Source organism: Osmerus mordax, chromosome 10, assembly GCF_038355195.1.
Source record: "Osmerus mordax isolate fOsmMor3 chromosome 10, fOsmMor3.pri, whole genome shotgun sequence".
In the NCBI taxonomy this organism is placed as follows: Eukaryota; Metazoa; Chordata; class Actinopteri; order Osmeriformes; family Osmeridae; genus Osmerus; species Osmerus mordax.
In genome coordinates, this window is record NC_090059.1 from 16,621,865 (window position 1) to 16,640,148 (window position 18,284).

The 18,284-nt window shown below is 44.5% G+C and overlaps 1 protein-coding gene across 6 annotated transcripts in view; it reads left to right on the plus strand.

The window, feature by feature from the left end:
• Positions 1 to 759: 759 nt before the first annotated feature.
• The window catches only part of LOC136950330 (calcium-activated potassium channel subunit alpha-1a-like), a 63,377-nt gene continuing 45,852 nt past the window's right edge, over positions 760 to 18,284 (plus strand). For 4 of the 6 annotated variants that reach the window (XM_067244613.1, XM_067244615.1, XM_067244614.1 and 1 more), the window contains exons 1-2: positions 760 to 1,076; positions 8,165 to 8,320. In XM_067244613.1, the coding sequence (XP_067100714.1) occupies positions 789 to 1,076; positions 8,165 to 8,320 (444 nt within the window). In that variant the 5' untranslated portion in view covers positions 760 to 788. The remainder of the gene's footprint in view (positions 1,077 to 8,164; positions 8,321 to 18,284) is intronic. The other 2 variants (XM_067244617.1, XM_067244611.1) reach the window with 1 other exon arrangement.

The window sequence follows — 18,284 nt, forward strand, 5'->3', positions numbered from 1 at the left end:
TCATTTAAATTACCTTGACTGCCTCTCAGAAAAAAAAATATTCGTCACTACAATTATTAAAGTTTTAATAAACTACAAAAATTATAGAAATCAAGTAGTGTTATCGGTATGAATCGGATGCATGATCTACAATCGTTGATGTAAAAAGGAATATCTGTGGGCGTAGATGAGTGAAGTCCTATTTTGTGACGGGCGGGGTTTATGGGGGGGGGGGAAGAGATGAGTGTGCATTTGACCAATGAGCAGCAATCAGCATGTAATCCTACCCAGACGTGTAAATCTAGATATCAACCTTTATTCTGGTTTTCTACCGATAAAAAAAGGAGAATAAAGGATGAATCCTCGTCTACCGCCTCCTACACAGTATCAAGAAAAACAACCAAGCGGGAGTGGAGAAGACAATCAAACCTTGATGCAGTAGCCTACCTGACTATTACTTTTTAATTACAAATAACCAACGAAGAAGACATAGAGTGAACGCACTTTAAAAGTAAACGCAATTTAAAATAGTTCGGGGTTTCCTAATAGGAAATTCTTCTGAAGAGTTCACGGTAATATGCGGTTAATACAGAATGAACATGTGAAGACACAATTTACCACTTGTGGATGAGTGGTGAAAGAGGCACAACCGAAGTCTGTTCTTTGAAGGGAAGTTTGTGCGTTGCTGAGAACAGCAGGTTCTATTGATAATTACGGATGAATACACGGAGGAGGGGGAGCGACAGTTAAAGCAATATGGCTGAGCGGTTGGGCAGGGGGCGCTGGCAGAAACTCCCCAAAGCTTCTGGATGCTAGCTATTGAGGATGGCAACAAATCCCTGGACATCGGTAGCAGAATAATGCCGAAAAACAGAAATAATTTCAATCCGGACTCGTCCTCTATCCACATATCCAAGATGCACGTGAACATCCCTTTTTCTCCTGATGTTCCTTGTGATAGCAATGGCCAGCGCATGTGGTGGGCATTTCTCGCCTCCTCTATGGTCACTTTCTTTGGAGGTCTCTTTATCATTCTACTGTGGAGAACTCTCAAATACCTGTGGACGGTCTGCTGCCACTGTAACGCCAAAAAAAAGGTACGGCATAGGTTTCCCATGACATCATATACACCTAGTTGCAGAAATCATGCATATTAAATATTTTGCAGATCAGTAATTGCAATTTTTTAAATGTATCCTTGTACACGTTTGCCTGTGTAGAAATTTAAATCATATTTGGTGTCCAATGATCTAATGAATCCCATTCATCATCAGAAACCATCATGTTTTAAATATAATAGTTAATCATGGGTAAGACTATACAAATGTAAAATGTCTTGGGCTACACTGAAGTTTTCACTAGTCTAATAATGTAATTATAACTTATCTTTGAATGTGTGTGTACATGTTTTATTCCAGCAGATGTATCACTTGTAGAACTCCAGACCAGTTCTTCACCTCTTGACACCTGTTGTTGAGTAAAAACAAATGTGGATTTTTCCTACAATGTCTACCCCTCTGTAAATGCAGACTATAGAGAAAGCTACAGGGCAGGAATAAATAAAACCTTAATCAATATTCTAAACATGGTTATTAAATAAAAAAAAAACAACCATTAATAGTTCATTAAAAGTGAAATCTTTGGCCAATTTGTGGCTTATGCTCATGACCAACGTTCTACTTTGAACAACAGTTCTAAAAAGGTAGTGTTGCTCTCATGTAATGCTTGCTGTTTGGAACACCCAACTACACTGCATACTCCTATTTTATTTGACAGGTTTCCAACATTTAGGAATAGTTTTACCCAGCCGGTATGCACACTCACAGCTACTGCTCCAATACATGTCAAACATTATTGGATGCCCATTAGATACACTTAAAAAGTAAAATTATGAACCATAATTATTGTGTCAATCATTTACGTACGTGTATTCAGTTAGTATCGAAACACGGTACCCATAAAGGTTTTGTCCCCCTCGCCCCCCCAACAAAACTTGTGTTCAAGTTCAAGTCAGGTGGCTGAGCGGTTAGAGAATCGGGCTAGTAATCAGAAGGTCGCTGGTTCGATTCCTGGGGTCAAATGACATTGTGTCCTTGGGCAAGGCACTTCACCCTACTTGCCTTGGGGGGAGTGTCCCTGTACCTACTGTAAGTCGCTCTGGATAAGAGCGTCTGCTAAATGACTAAATGTAAAATGGAAATGTAATATGCTATAATAATGAAGACGTATAAATCAGGCCTATGCATTAACAGCATTATCTCACATCACAGATAAGAGTCTTTAAGTTCACTCAAAAGGAGTTTCAACATTGTGACATTGGTCAAATTCCAATGGGTTGTAACCAGTTAAATTGAGTTGAAATTCAATTAACATGAGATTGGCTTAAGAAGCAAAGAGACCAGCTGTAATTCCGACAGAGATGTGTCCAGAACATTATCAGTGTGCTCAGTGTGTCCCGCCGTGATCAAGGTGCAGCCATCGGGAAGCAGAAGGGAAATGCCAGAATCTGCGTGAAGGACACGGCTCTGACCTTCAGTGATCTCAGCGATGGCTCAAACCTGTTTCGTTCTCTTATCGACCCTGCCTGCGAGCCATTAAATCAAATTACTCCAAACTACCTCAGGTTGATTTGATTGAACAGCTTAACCATTAGTGCAGAATTACATTGGCTACAGAGCTAAGGAGATGGAAGTGATATAAGAAAGATGTTCAGTGGATTTTTTTTTTATCAGCGTCACATTGAACCAAAACTTGGCAATCTAGACCAGAAGCAGATGAATGTGCTCCCACATGAAAGCACAGTTAGGCTCATGTTTGTCCATACTGCTGGTTAGTAACTGTGTCATCTGACCCTGACTCATTATCCTCTCAGAGCGCTGCTGTCCATCTGCCCTGAAAATGTGTGTCTTGGTCACACCAGTAATATGTGTTATGTTCTGTGAGACACGGAGAGAAGAGGAGAAAGTGATTCCTACAGTCATATCAACCTGTTGTTAGATCAGCTCGTCAGCCATTAGAATGACTCACAGAAGTGAATAGACTTGGCTTCCCAACTGTCACTCTTTCTGTCCTTCTCTCTCTCCCTACATCGCTCCCTTTTCCCCTTCTGCTCTTCTCTTTGGCATTTCTCGACCTGTCCCAACTGTCTTCTTGTTTCCCAGAATCGCACTCCCACAGAAATGCAGTGTCAGGCAGGCACATACGGTATATACCATATGAATCAGTTTTTTTGTTGTTGCTAAGCAACTAGCAAAGTATTTCATTATAAAAGAAAATCTCCCTTATGCAATTGTCTAGGCTCTGGCGGTGAGTGGAGGAACACCTCCAGCCCCCACCCAGTCTGTGCATGTGATTAGCATTGCAAACATGGGCTCTTAGTGTTCGGAGATGGAGGCTGATAATCAGTTTCCTCCCTGTTGTTTTGAGTTTGTTCTTGTTCTGTTTGGCCAGCTTTTTCCAAGCCTAGAACAAGGAAGCCAGTCTCTAGCAGTAGGCCCTCCATCTTCATCTCCTCTGATTGCTCGCCTATGGCCCTGGTTTTCCTGGCTGTCTAATGACAATCGATGAAAATCCTCCGCTATGAGATACTGAGGAATGACAGCTATTATCTGTCAGGGGCAAGAAGTTGTGCTCACAGTAAATAGGTGATGCTTGAAAAATCATGCCAATTTGTGCATGGTCATAATGTAGTCTCTTTCTAGGATATAAAACTTTGCTGGATACCCTGTGCTCAAAATAGGTCTTTCAAATTATTTTTTACCAGAGCCCTGCCAAGAATAACTGTTGCGGTTCTGGACATAGAGTAATGAAAGTCCACAGTGTGTCAACGTGGGCTAGCTCCAAGGTGTTATGAGCCAGGAGGACTAAGGAGCCATGGTTACTGGTGCTTGCCAGCTCTTACCTTGGGCCATGCACCTCCACGGCTTCGCAGCCCTGCACTAATCAATGCACACATCCTGTGAGATGACTCAGTCCGTCTCCACATGTGGAGAGGAGGGTAGGGTGGGGCGGAGGATCTGTCTGGCTTGTGTTGCTGTCTGGCTCAGGGATCTAGTCCAGAATCGTAGCCGTGTAATCACATTTGATGTTATTGTATTGACACACAACCAATGGAGGATCCCTCCAGGTCAGCTGACCATGTGAGCAAATCCTTTCCAGCATACAGTATTACAGACCACCCAGAGCATGCAAAATCTGGTTTGTGAGGTTGGCAGGAAAGGTCACATGAACTAAAACAACAAAGATAACTTAAGTTTTGAGTCTCAGTATTGAGGCTGGTTCTGGTAGACAGCAGATGCTCTATCCACAAATGAACCACCACCATCAAAACAGTACTACACAATAAGAAACACTCAGGTATCAACAGGTGAGCCCGTTAACAAGAACCCCTGACTGCCTGTGTCTTGAGGAGCCCATGTCTAATGCTGTGCATGTCTTCACCATTGATCCACACAAACCTATAAAGAGCAGGAGCTAGGTTGCCCTTTGATGCACGGTTAGATTGTTTGGATTTTAATGAAGCAGGTCCAACAGTATACTGCATGAAATTAGATTCTTTATTCAGCAGATGGTGCAGGCTATCGATTGAAATAAGAATGATTAGTCCATTTTGTACCGTGCCCGTTTTGACAAAGCTCTTTGTAGATACTTGATCTGCATGTTCAGAGATAATAATAGGTGTACCAGACTAGGATTCTTCTGATTCCTCTATTTCCTGTCTTTCAGCTCTGTTGAATTGTTAATTCATAATTTATGATTTGGGATGTGTATTAATACATTTTTGAATAATGCAAAGACTTTTGCAGGAATTGTCAAGAGCCACATGTTCCATTCTTATTTAATGTACTTTTCTTGAGAAGATTTATTGTGTAAATGTGTGTAATGTTGATCAATGGTCCCTGGATGTGGTCGATTTAGGGTGGATAAAAGAGAATCTATATTTAGTAGACTATATGATCCATCAGTTTGTCAAAAGATGAATGTTTTTTAAGTTAATGTTTTTTTTAGATGAAACCATATAGTATATCACATTTAACATTTACAACATGTTTCATGTTGTAAATGTCCAAAACTAGTTGGAGATGGACATAAATGTGACAAACATAAGGGTAAAACCTAATTCAAAACGTATTAACATTTGATCATGAAGCTTGAATGATGGCCAAACTGAGGTTCAATTGATAAAAGGGCAGCTCCTTACATTAAAGTTAAGTTTGGTCCCCTCGAGATGAAGCCATATTTGATTCATGAGGGAAGCTTTTCAGGACTAATTGGGTGGATGGATGTCCTCCATCACCGCTGCCCATTCATCTTTGAACTTTGCCTTTTTTGACATTAAACATTTATAAAGAACAGGGGTTTTCAGACTACATTTTTAGACATCATCATTAGTTGGTAGAGATCAGTGGGACTCCAATTATACCTATTCAACGTCTTCATTACTTCCCATCACGTTTTTCGGGTGACTCATTCATTATTTCTCTGAAGTTTTACCACACCCATTTTAACCAGGTGATGTTTGGAAGTCAAGGACTAAAAACATTTCTTTTTAGTAGATCTTATGAGTTTTAATGATCTAATTGTATTTTATATTGATGTTTTACCCTGTTTTATAATCTTAACTGTAGCACCTTGAGATCTGTTCTCGGATGAAAGGTGCGTTAGAAATAAAATGTATTATTATTACTTCAACCACATGCTTCCTTTTGAAAGTATATGATCAGATATTCGGAGTTTGAATAACTATTTTAACATGATTGCTGTATACCTGTCAATGGTGTGTCGGGTTCTAGGTTAACTAAGCGCTGGACATGACGCCAGTTAAGTCAGGCCCCTGTTCCAGAGGACTCAATTAAGGATGAATCTTTGTGTTAAAAAGGGAGTCAGGTGGCTGAGCGGTGAGGGAGTCGGACTAGTAATCTGAAGGTTGCCAGTTCGACACACAAATGACGTTGTGTCCTTGGGCAAGGCACTTCACCCTACTTGCCTCGGGGGAATGTCTCTGTACTTACTGTAAGTCGCTCTGGATAAGAGCGTCTGCTAAATGACTAAATGTAAATGTAATGTTAAAACATGATCATGTTTGGGTACCATGACCAGGACAGAGGAAGTGCATCACCACTCAGTTAATCTGGATGCCTGGCCTTGCTCCAAGTCATATCCTCTTCAATGATCTCATTACTCAGTAGTACACTGATTTAGCCAGGCCACGATGGAGAAAATGGTTATTAGATGCGGTTTTGACAAGGCAAACTTACTGCACATAGTACACACACAGCCCTAAGAGATCTACCTGTTGTACTAATATTAATAACTATCATTGAGAAGCTGTGACTCATTAAAAACAATTGTTATCCAGGGCAGTTTTAACACTTCTGGGGTGTGCGTTTTGGCAAGGCAAAACCTATATTCTCTCTCCATATATAGGGTGGGTATCTTTTGGTACCTCACGGTTTGATTCGATTCTTGAGGTCATGATTCGATAAAAAATCGATTTTACCTATTTTTTTAATACAAAAATAAAGAATTTTTTACAGTTGTGAATCTATGTGAATCGCTAAAAGACTGAATCGCGATTCAAATGTGAATCGATTTTTTCCCCCACCCCTAATAATAAATATTTCTTTATTATAATTATGTCCCCCCCAGATAGATAGAATAGAATGATAGAAAGCGAGCGCGTCGTGGTTTCATTCTGGCTACCTAGCTAGTCAAAGTACGAACGAGCGTATTACTTTCTAGATAATAGTTCAATTGGAAACGCTTAATTGAAATGCAGGTGTTTTGTAAGGCACCTAATTGGGGCACATACCATTCAGATCGGGTGTCCTGCTTGTGTTGTTCAGAGAATGTAAAAAATTCACTTTTAAATAAATGTCCTAAACCGAAGCCTTTACCCATTGAAGACTCTTAGAATAAGTACATCAGCTTCTTCCTTGTGCTGGTGTCTGGCAGTTCAAACATAGACATGAAACCCTGTTTCCACTAAGCAGACAAACATCTCCTTGATAACACCAGGGTACTTTTACACACATACTGTCAATGTAGTTTTTTTCCCGCAGAATAAAAATCTCTCTGTGGCGCACCTCCATCATTTTCTCATTGTCGTGGTGAGTGTGATGCAGTTGGCATTCATTCATTCAGTCCTTGAGTTGCGTGAGCACTGCACCCCCCAGCTCTAAAGATTTATGGTGGGGTGGGGGGGGACGGCACATGCCGCATAGTTACATGCCAGGAGTGCTTTGAAGCCAACTGTCCAATCAGAGGGACACATGATGGCCCCCCCGTGCATGCTGGGAGCGCGGCGTGCTGAAGTCCTGGGCGTACACCCCGCAACGGCGAAGTTGCCGTGCTGCAGTATATGGCACAATGTTAAAGCAGCTGTCGGTGAATGACGCACACACTGTACATAGTAACAGTATGGCCCCACCAACAATGGTAGTGGTCTCTTAGAGACATGACGAGACTAGCTCAGCCCAGGACATCATCACAGCATCTCTAATCTCTTTCATCTACATTTTTTCACCATCATCACATAGTTTTTTTCGCTTCTTGAGTATCCGCTGAAATGACATCAACTCTCCACTGCAAACAAAGTAGATACGACAATCTGATGACACCGGCAAGATGGAGTGTTTGAGTCTGTGTGCGAGCGAGCTAGAAGAGAGAGTAGAGGCTGAGCTACCACAGCAACCCACCTGACTGTGGGGCTTGTGGCAGGGGAACAGAGAGCTAACCTGTGCATCCTGTCTAGATTTCCTGCTCTGTGAATCATGCCAGTCCCAGCAGACAGACAGCCCACTCACTGGAGCAGAAACACCAGGAGCTCTCTGGCTACCATGGAGACGCTCCCGGGTAGTCTCCCAGGCCCTGGCCTGGGCTCTGCATGTTTGTCTTGCTCTTCGCCTCCTCCTGGACACAAAGCTGCTCCCACAGCCTCATCCATGTGGATGAGGGACCTTGTGTCAGGTGGAGCGTGATCAAGATGGGCCTTTCCATATTTGATGTTCAGGGCCGACAGAATGATTTTTTTTAACCTTGTCTCCTTCTTGTTTCCCCCTGCACTCCCCTATCCTCCCCCTGCTCCCATCTCTCTCTCTCTCTCTCTCTCTCTCTCTCTCTCTCTCTCTCTCTCTCTCTCTCTCTCTCTCTCTCTCTCTCCCCCCCCCTCCATCACATGTGTAAGCATGTTCAGAGAGTCCACAATCCCTTGGGTGACGGCATCAAGCGAGTCGGTGACAAAGTGACGGAGGTAGCTGCCAGTGAGGTGGGATGGATGACCTCTGTGAAAGACTGGGCCGGGGTCATGATATCAGCACAGACGCTGACAGGGAGAGTCCTGGTGAGTTCTCAACTTCCCTCCTTCAGTTTGACCTCCACAAGGTGCATAAAACTAGCCTGGCTCTGCCCTCCTACGTACTTCCGCTCAATTTTGATTTTGCTTCTGTACTAGGTCTGGCTATGAGGTAAGTAAGTCAGATATCTCAGGTTAATTTTCTACCGGCCAATCAGCGAAAAGAGGGAGTGGCTGAGAACAATGACGTTGATGTCGTGTGCTAGTTGTGTTGTAGTTCCCTAATGGCGGCGGAGAAAGATGCGAGCAAAGCCATTTGGTCCGTTGTGGCAACGCTGCCGAATATCCAACAGCTAAAGCCGGAGCAAGAACAAGTTTTGCTGAGTTTTGTTGGTGGCCATGATGTTGTGGCCCTCCTCCCCACGGGGTTCGGGAACAGTTTGATTTTCCAGCTACGGCAGCTAGCTCTGTTACAGTAGTGGTGAAGGAATTGGCGAACGCTAGCGATTGGTTATGGCAGATCAGAGTGGCTCTGGGCAGATCCAATAGTTTTAAACTTCAAAAGAGTACCCGCCTACAAGGAAGTCAACGCCTGTCAATGGAGCGAGGCCAGACTCTCTGTACAAGTGAAATGTACGAGAGTCTGGTTAAGACCAGGCCAGTCAGGAGAACAGTGAGATCAGCATAGATAAGGGGGTCACTATTCACAGACTGCTCAATGATGGCCAAAATGTTACAACCGGCAGTCATTGTGCAGTATGCTTCCATTTGATTGAATTTAATATGAATTCAGGGCTTTGTTAAGGGAATGAAAGCGTTCGGAATTGAGAGTTCGGAGAACATGACGTATATTCACAGACTCGCAGTGATGTCAGCCTGCTCAGTTGTCAACAAGTGAGAGCCGATTGACATTTGACACCAAGCCACTAAACTGCCATGATTCAAGATTCAACATATTTATTGTCATGTATACGGTTTAACAAAGTTAGTCCGTACAATGAAATTCTTATAGCGCAATGTCCTCCTCCCACATAAAAAAACTACAAAGACAGAAAAATATCTAAATATACAGTCAAAATAAAATACATTTAAATAAAGAATAAAATAAAGATGGCCTGTGTTCTGATGGAATATCCACCTAATGTTGAGTATCTCTCTCTGGCACTTTCACACAGCAGAACACAGTGTAGCTGGACAGTCCAGACTCTGAAAGCTCAGCCGTCAAAACAAAGAGATGACAAAGGGGAGGAGATTTTAAAAAGCGTATTAAGGCCACACACCCCATAATGCCCCTTAGCCCGGGACAGCTCACAGTTAACCCCGCCCACATGGCCCCCGGGCCGGAAGTTATCGCCATGGCGCCTTCGTTGTTGATGATGTCACATGGAGAACACATGCTGCTTTATGCCTTCGTTATCCCCATTATATTGTGCGGTGGGATTAAGAGAAGATTTAACGGCATCAGATTATAGTCCCGTCATCGTGCTTAACCTTCGTTTCCCTCTCCTGCGAAGCCCGAGCGCCTCGATCGTCCTGCCAAGGACAGTCCCCTCCAGAGGAGGGCACCTCATCAGGCACGAGGCCAGGACACGGGTCTCGAAAGGCCGGATGATTCCGCCAGAAGTGCTTAGTGAAGCTAGTTTAGCGGCAAGGCCTGATGAAATAGCGTGCGTGTGGGTGTCGTGCCAAGGCCCGCTGCAGTACTCATAGCATTATCCCCCCCCCCTCCTTCCTTCCCCAGCTGGCTCTGCATGGTGGCTGGGATTCATGAATGCGCCCTGGATGCTTCCATTGTGAAAATGGGAAAAGTTTCAATCTGGACGATCTGCTTGGCCGACCGCTTTCATTCACACGTGTGTCCACGTAGGTGTTTATTCAGCATCGCCAGTCAGAAAATAAAGCACCTTGTTGTAGAAACACCTCCGATTTATTTCACCTGGACGAAAATCTTTTTGGTTTGCGTTGCAAGTCCTGGTGGTAGGTCAGGTTGGTGAACTCTAGGTGATGGCTGGGAAACAAAAGAGGATTTATTTAAAGAGGATTTGGTCTGCCCCCTTGTTTTTCTCTGTTCTATGACCAAGACTGCAGAGTATGAGAGGACATGATAACAGCAGATAGAGAGCTGTGATCTAGATATCACGCTGTGAGTAATGCTCCAGGTCCTGTCAGCTCTGGGGACAGGGAGGGGATCCAAGGCGTGTGTGTGTGTGCGTGTGCGTGTTTGGGAACGTGTGCATGCATGTAAATGCTCGTGTGTGTTTGTGTGTGTGTGCGTTCGCCCCGGCGCAACTGTTTAGTCAGCCCCGGTCCGTAACCACGGCAACGGCAGCTTACCTAAGCGGAGCAGATGTGTATTCCATGTCGCCTTGTTTAGGAAGGCCAAATTAAAGCCTGTTTCTGGGCCATCTGAGGGGGTATTTTAGTCTTGGAGGGGGGGGGGGGATGTTACGAGAATGACACAAATGAAAGGTTCTGTTCAGACAAACGGCAGAATGACTGTTGATGGGGAAGGGATGTAGATGCTGTGTCCAATGAGGGCTCACCAGACCCACGCACACTCTGGGACCTGGGAGGACTTCCTGGGTGACCCTGCACTTTGGGAAACATCCACTGTTGTCTTTTCAGGATATTTGCCTTTAGGGTCATTGGCTATATCCACCATCTGTAAAAGCATATCTGTTTGAGCTCAGGTCTTCCCCCATCTGTGCACTCAGATAAAACAGAGCGGCATGTTTACTTTCTAATGACAGGTCAACCGCCGGTTGGGAGATGGTGATGTGGGGGGTGGGGCTATATATATGGAGACAGCCCCCCACCCCCACCCAGTTAAATAGAACGCTCCATCTGTTAGTCACCTTATTAGCTTTCCCCCAGGTTATCTACTGCAGTCACTAGCAGCGCTAGCAGATGTGTAGCATCGCAAACCTCTCTTCAGTGCAGGTGTCATCACCTGTGTGTCAAATCAAACAAACAAGCTGTGGACCTGAACAGGGATGCTGATTTATACCCACCTGGAGAACCCTCCGCTGGTCTCCTGGCCATTACACACCTACGCCTCGCCTCAGAATCAACGTTTATTCACGTGTTTTGAATCCGCAACATGCCGGGTGTTTTCACTCGGTCTTGTTGCTGTGACTTGGGGTGGGGATTGGGTTTGGATGCTGGGTTTGGGTCTGTGTTTCAGTAAAGCCTGTTTTCTCTGCTATGACGTACCCCTGCTGAGTGACATTTAGCCCACCTAGGCTTGGCTGCTCCTGGCTAGGGGGGTGGAGGGGGAGAGTTGCCACGTCACTTGGGTGTTCTGCTACCCAGGGAAGGCTGTTCTATTAATGGCACCATGGATCTACCTCTGGTACTGTATGACGTACAGTAGCATCTATAGGACCCTCTGACCCTTTAACCTCCATCCCAGCCATGATGGACGGATGCTACCCAAGAGAAAGCCCTGAATCTGAGTGTCCTAGCCGATCTACACCCCTATCGTGTTATCTTTTAGCCTGTCATTAACTATTTAACGTTGTTGTGTGTTGTTTGACACTGCTAAAGGACAAACGATAATTGGACCAATGCCAACATGGGGAATGAGACATCCACTGGCAAAACAAATGGTGATCATATTCATAGACCGGCCGCGAGGGAGGGAGGTCAGCCCGTGAAAGTCAAACGAGATGCAGGTGACGATTTATGGGAGTCTGGAGCGCGTTTGGGTCGAACGTCAGGGAGCAGCACAGGCTAAAGGGAATCACGACCCTCACTGCAGGAGAAGCAGAAGGACATTTTCAGCCAACGGGACATGCTCCCCTCTTCCGCTGAGAGCTTGGGTGAGTGGCAGAGGAACTACAAGAAAAAGCTTTTTGTGTGATGAGAGGAACGAGGGCGACGGGGGAAGGTGCGAAAGAAGAAGAGGCTCTTTGTTCTCCGAGGTGAATGCGGCACAAACTGCAGCATCTGACTGATCGTATCGAGGGAGAGGTGAAGCTCACCCGTAGCTGAAGAGACTCGACGCAGAATGGAACTAAAAGCTGTCTCCCCATTGAGACAGACAGACAGCGGGATGTTCAGCTCGCTGTCCCGCCCGACGGGCTTTCCTCTCATGACCATGTGCTGTTTTTCCAGGCCGCTGGCGTCTGGTGTAACACACCCAGCTGATTCTTGGCTGTGTGGCACTCACAGTCCTGGCTTGTGAGTCCGTGGCCGTAGTCATGTCACCAGCTCGCCCAGGGTCATCTGGCAATGGCCGATGAGGCCAGGTGCCACCTGTGGCGTGCAGTACGAGGGGAACTGTGTGTGTGTGTGTGTGTGTGTGTGTGTGTGTCTTTCAACTCCCTCTCTGCTCCCAACACTCACAGTGTTATAACCTGGTAGGCATTGCCACCAGTTACTCATGCCCGCCTCGCCACCCGCCCGTCTATTTTGGGTGGCAGCAGCTGTCTAGCCTGTTTTCACAGGGCTGGCACAGGGAAACAATGCCATGTGGACCTAGTCTATAAAGTAAAGCTGCATTAAAGATACCCGTGTACTGTAATATCTGTGTCCACAGTTGCAGTCTATTTATACCTGTTTACGGCGTCTGAAAGGAAACTGATGAGATTGTTTGATACTTTCTGTGACGTTTGTGCTCCTCATCCATATTTGATTGTACACGCACACACACACACACACACACACACTTACATTCACTACATGGCCTGTAGCCGTGACCCCTGAAAAAGCATGTGCCTTCTTCATTTGAGACCAGTTCCCTTGAAAAGGAGCAAAGGTTTACATATTCATCACAAGCGGGGGAATTTCCATAGTTAACTGAGGGGAGCGGGTTCTCTCTCTGTTAGAAGCTCTCCGTGATGAGAAACTACCCGAGGGGTGACTCATCCAGCGTACTGTTCTGGATGTCGTCGTTCTGAGTCGGGGAGCTGGTTCATTGATCTCTCAAAAACACTATTTGTTCAATAAAACAACAACTTTTGTTCCCCCTCACCCACCTATGTGTGCGAGGTGTGGAGAGTCTTGTGAGACGTCTCGTCTCCTAGACAGATATTGAATGTATTAAGTACATTATACTTCAGCTTAGCGATCGGAGGGTGGCTGGGGAACACAATGTTGTTGTATTACTCCCCCTTCTAAGCTCTTTATTCTAGACCGTGAGAGGTTAAAACCTGAACTCAGCCAATATAGGATTTAGAGCTGAATACTGTAGGTCTCTACTTGTGGGACTTTTTCCTACTGTGTAATTATGTATTAGTCGAACCCGACTTACAGTTTATTTGAATAAAATCAGCACCTCACATGAAGTACCGTATCCATTGCTACTGAATGCCAAAGCAAAGCTGGCTTTATGGCAGTCTTAGAATGAAAAGCTGTTGTTAACTCGTTGTTGAGCACATCCAAAGCTGCAGTGATGACGAGCTCAAATGTTGTCGCTTCTCACGGTGAGATCCTGTACGGTACTCTGTCAACAACTAAAGCAGAATCGGGTTTCGACTCGGAGTAGTTAAAGTATACGCCACTGGACATAAAACCTGAGCAGTTGGAGATATCGGCCAAGGCTTTGACAGAGTGTCTGATTTCTAAGTGCTTTAACCACACGCACTCTGTTATTAGGAGACAGATATTGAACTACCATTGAAATGCCACACATCTCCAAAACATTAGCGACACATTAACAATGCACTAAATAGCATTGGCGATTTCATAAGGTTGTGGACAAGGACACTGTAGGCTTACAGGACCTCAATACAAAATAACTAAACCAATCATTTCCTGGATAGCTAGATAAAAGAGAATTTGTGGTGCATCTCAAAGTAATCTATTTTTCCCTCGTTGATACGAAACTACATAAGCTGTCAGATCTCTTGGCGGAAAACCATTACTCTTACTGTTATTTATTTCAGAAGGGTGGAACATTTTATTCTCTTTTTTCCCCCCATCTAATATACGGAGGAACTTGTTACTACAAGCTGCCTATTGAGTGGGTCACTAAGAGGGCATGATGAAGGGGTGAAGGGCGGGGCTGCACACTCTAGTGTGTGAGAGTCAGAGAGAGACAGTAGTTGTGGCACAGCCCAAGGTTATCTGGAAACATCTGAGAATAGCAGACCCTCTGAATTATAACTACAGAGTATAGAGTTGATACATTAAACAGTGAATGGTGTGTTATAGCTGCAAGTTCAACAGTTCAATGCAGTCTACGGCCTCAGCTGAGAAGCCAATCGCACCACAAGCCTTTAAAGATTTTTTTTTTTAACAGCAACTCTAAGCTAGTTTATTTTCTTCAATATAAGGTTGATCTGGTGGCCAGGCGCTCAAGGCTGTTTTGTGTGGTGGACTCAGTATCTGCCACACAAACACTTAAACACAAGGCCTTAAGGCCGTCTGGGTGGTTATTTGAGGCAAAGGAGACACTATTTACACCAGTCGTCTCCCTGCATTTAGAGTAATCACTGCTCCAGCAAGCTGCTCTGTTATTCTGGGACCAGCTGTTGGGGAAAGTTCAGCAATTTGTCAGTTATGCCACCGTTATTACTAGTGCATTTCGAAAAACTATGTTAGTGCAGAATGACTAGGTCTAAAAATAGTTTCAGGTAGAGTATGTCATTTTACATTTAGATCTTAGTGGGTTTACACAGTACTTCGTGTTATTGAGACAGTATAGTGACGTAACATGGTTATAGTACATAATGTTATTATACTGTGTTTTATTTTTCTCCATAGATTATTATTTATCTCAAATATGGAATCCCCAATGGAAAATCTATTTAAAAGTATTTCAAAAGAGATACTGGTTAGATATTTACAAGTTGACATCCAATAAGAGGTTTCTGTATATCATACAGTTGTTGTTTACACCAATGTTGGTTAATCTCTCGGATTACGATAATGTTTTGGTTTAGATTCCTATAAAAAAAAAGAAGGAAAAAAAAGAAAGACAAAAATCAACAGCTGTTCTGTTTGTTCTACAGCTGATCAGACAAATCAGACACCCTGATGAGGCCACACCAACAAAAAGAAAAAAAGAGAGAGGACACATCTCAATTTTCCACACTGGGTCCCTCTGTGTCCCTCCACTGCTGCAAGAGGCTCCCCAGGTGACGTCACCTGAGGCGCCTCTTGGCTCTTTGTTTAGCATCGCTCTGCAAACTGCAGCTGAAAGATGGGATGTGGCACAGCACCGCAGCAATTAAAGCCAGGCAGGATGTTTCCAAGCAGAGATGAATTCACTAATGATGCATAGAGACCGTCTTCCTGTGGCTCCCTTATTGATACGAGGAGGCCTGAAGTGTTATGCTGGGGTGAGCTGCGTCCGTCTACAAAGAGCAGTCACACCAGTGACGTAATATGACTCTTAACTTTGTTGTGAATGAGAAAAAATATCATTGTGAAGGATCAACCAATCTTTCACAATGACAATTTCATTACCAGGAAGTCCTTTTCTGATTACGTAATCGCCCTTTGGGTAAGATCGCTGAGATCTGTAAACACTGTAACACAGTTAGAGATGCGATGGTGAGGGATAGGGTTCCTGCTTCCTTGGGAACACAACAGATAATCTGCTTTTATTGACGAGATGAGGGAGAAATCCTTCCTCCTTCACAGGTTCAAACATCAACAATAAGAGAAAAAGGGAATAAATATAAACCCTGCTTAGGTTATAATGCCGTTGCTGTCATCCCAGTAATACGTGGCGAGCCAAGCTGTAAAGCATCCAAAGCTTTAGACAACATTCCTCTCAATCATGTTTCATCCGGGCCATATTTAGGTTAATCATTTTCCAGTTTGAGAAGCGTAATCATTCAATTGGGCCCTTCTATTCTATCGTGATTGTTTCGGTTGTCGGCCCTGATTACACAGAGGGGCTGCGGCCTGCTCCCCCGTCCTTGCGATGACGGTGACACTCTGAACAGGAGGAACGGGAAGGAGCCTCGTTGACAGGGTCGCCCAGGTCACAAGTTTTATGACCTGCTCCTGTCACAGTGCGTTGACACTGTCACCCTGCTTTGACACAAGGGTGACTCAATCCAGCCTCTGCTATATAAAATTCTAATTTATATTGGAGCTACTGTCACAGCTTTTCAAAATGGAGGCTGGGCAGACCTGAAGCTTATTCATCACCACCTTGCCGCTCTCCGTGGGTTTTTACCTAATGAATCTTACTGCGAGCTTTTTAAAAGATTGTTTCTGCAAAGCAGATTAAATTTTCTTTTTACCATCTTGGTCTTTCTTTGTTCAGACACAGTGATTGACAATATGATGAACCAATACATTACCTGTCCTGACAAATCAAATCCCGACGGTCCCCTCTATCATCAGTTAGGCCTCATTGTCCTTTGAATGTGGAGAATAAATCATAGAAGTATACGGCATGCTTCAAATGCGACAGTTTTATCATTAAAGTATGCCAAAGCCATTAACTACGATAATGTATCGCTGAACATCAGATGGCTGCAGATGAGCAAGATGGAGTCCCAATGTGTCCAACTTCTACTTTAACCCTAACCCTAACAGGTTGGATGAAACAGCTCTTTGATTGCTCTCAAGAACATTGAAAAAGGACTACGTGTCTACGCAGAAGTGTTTTCATACGGTTTGCTACTGCCAGATTTCCCCTGCGGAATAAGTGTTTATGAAACACATTCCATGTAGGTGATATTTAGACCTTGCTTGAGGAAGCCAAGGCAGAAGGGTGCCGTCCTTCATTAGTATGCATGTTGTGTGGAAGACTATCTCAGACTGCACTGGGCACGAGGGAAGCAGGCAGTGAATACAAGTATGGAGTCAGTGCAGGCATGCAGCTGTCTGCCCTGACATCATCCTCTGTCTCCACACCGGGAATATCTTGACGAGGGAGGACAGGGACACTGACAAGATTACAGAAGGATTCGGTATCTTTAATTGGATGCGTTGTTGTCGATGGCCAACATGGTTGTGTTTGATAAACAACGGCAGAAGCCTCTTCGGAAGGGACAGTCGAACCTGATTATGCTGTTTGTCGGACTCTCACGTACAACCAAATAATGAACAGGACGGATTCAGTGGGTGGCAAAGCAGATGTTGTTGTTTTTTTGGTCTTCATTATGCACTCAGGGCTGGCTCTGGTGAGAGAAGGTACAGCTGAGGCCTCTGCTACGCTAGCCTGGGGGACTTCCCCAGTATTTAAGGCTAAGCTGGTCTGCTGCGATTGTGTTAACTGGTCTTTGATAATTTCTGAAGCTTTTCTGTTAGCGACAAAAAGAAAACTGTCAATGATAACAACCAAAAAACAACGTGACTACTTAAATACAGAAAAACAAACTCCCATCAGACTCCCATGCCATCAGTTCTAATGTCGAGCCAATGAAGTTTCATAAATAGTTTCACAAGCAGGATATGTGTGTGTATTACTCGCAATATCAAAGAGCTCGGTACGGGAAATTCAGTAATATAGTAATAACAAGATACTGTTGCTAGGATCAAAAGGTCAAATCCCCTGCTGGCTCTGCTGTATAGAACATCCAGTCTCTGGCTCTGCTGTATAGAACATCCAGTCTCTGGCTCTGGGGGGGACTTTGGGACCTGGAGCACTGGTGACCATCGCCACAGTGTCAGTCTGCCTTTCAAATAATGAGCATGTGGAAGGTGGAGGGAGTCAAGTGGCTGAGTGGTTAGGGAATTGGGCTAGTAATCAGAAGGTTGCTGGTTCGATTCCTGGTCGTGCTAAATTACGTTGTGTCCTTGGGCAAGGCACTTCACCCTACTTGCCTCGGGGGGAATGTCCCTGTACTTACTGTAAGTCGGTCTGGATAAGAGCGTCTACTAAATGTAAATGTAAGGCTCATAGCAAGGAGCAAAGACGCAGGAAGAGTGGAGGAGAAACACAGCTTCAATTATCGGTCCAACAGACTCCATCTTTTCATGTGATGTGCAAGAATTCTCGCTAGACAAACATGGTGTCAGAACTCCTTATCTCCTTGGGTGGTCCGGAAACCATGTCCCCATGGTGTAGTAGTGTTCACCATCTAACCATCATTAACTGTCTTCT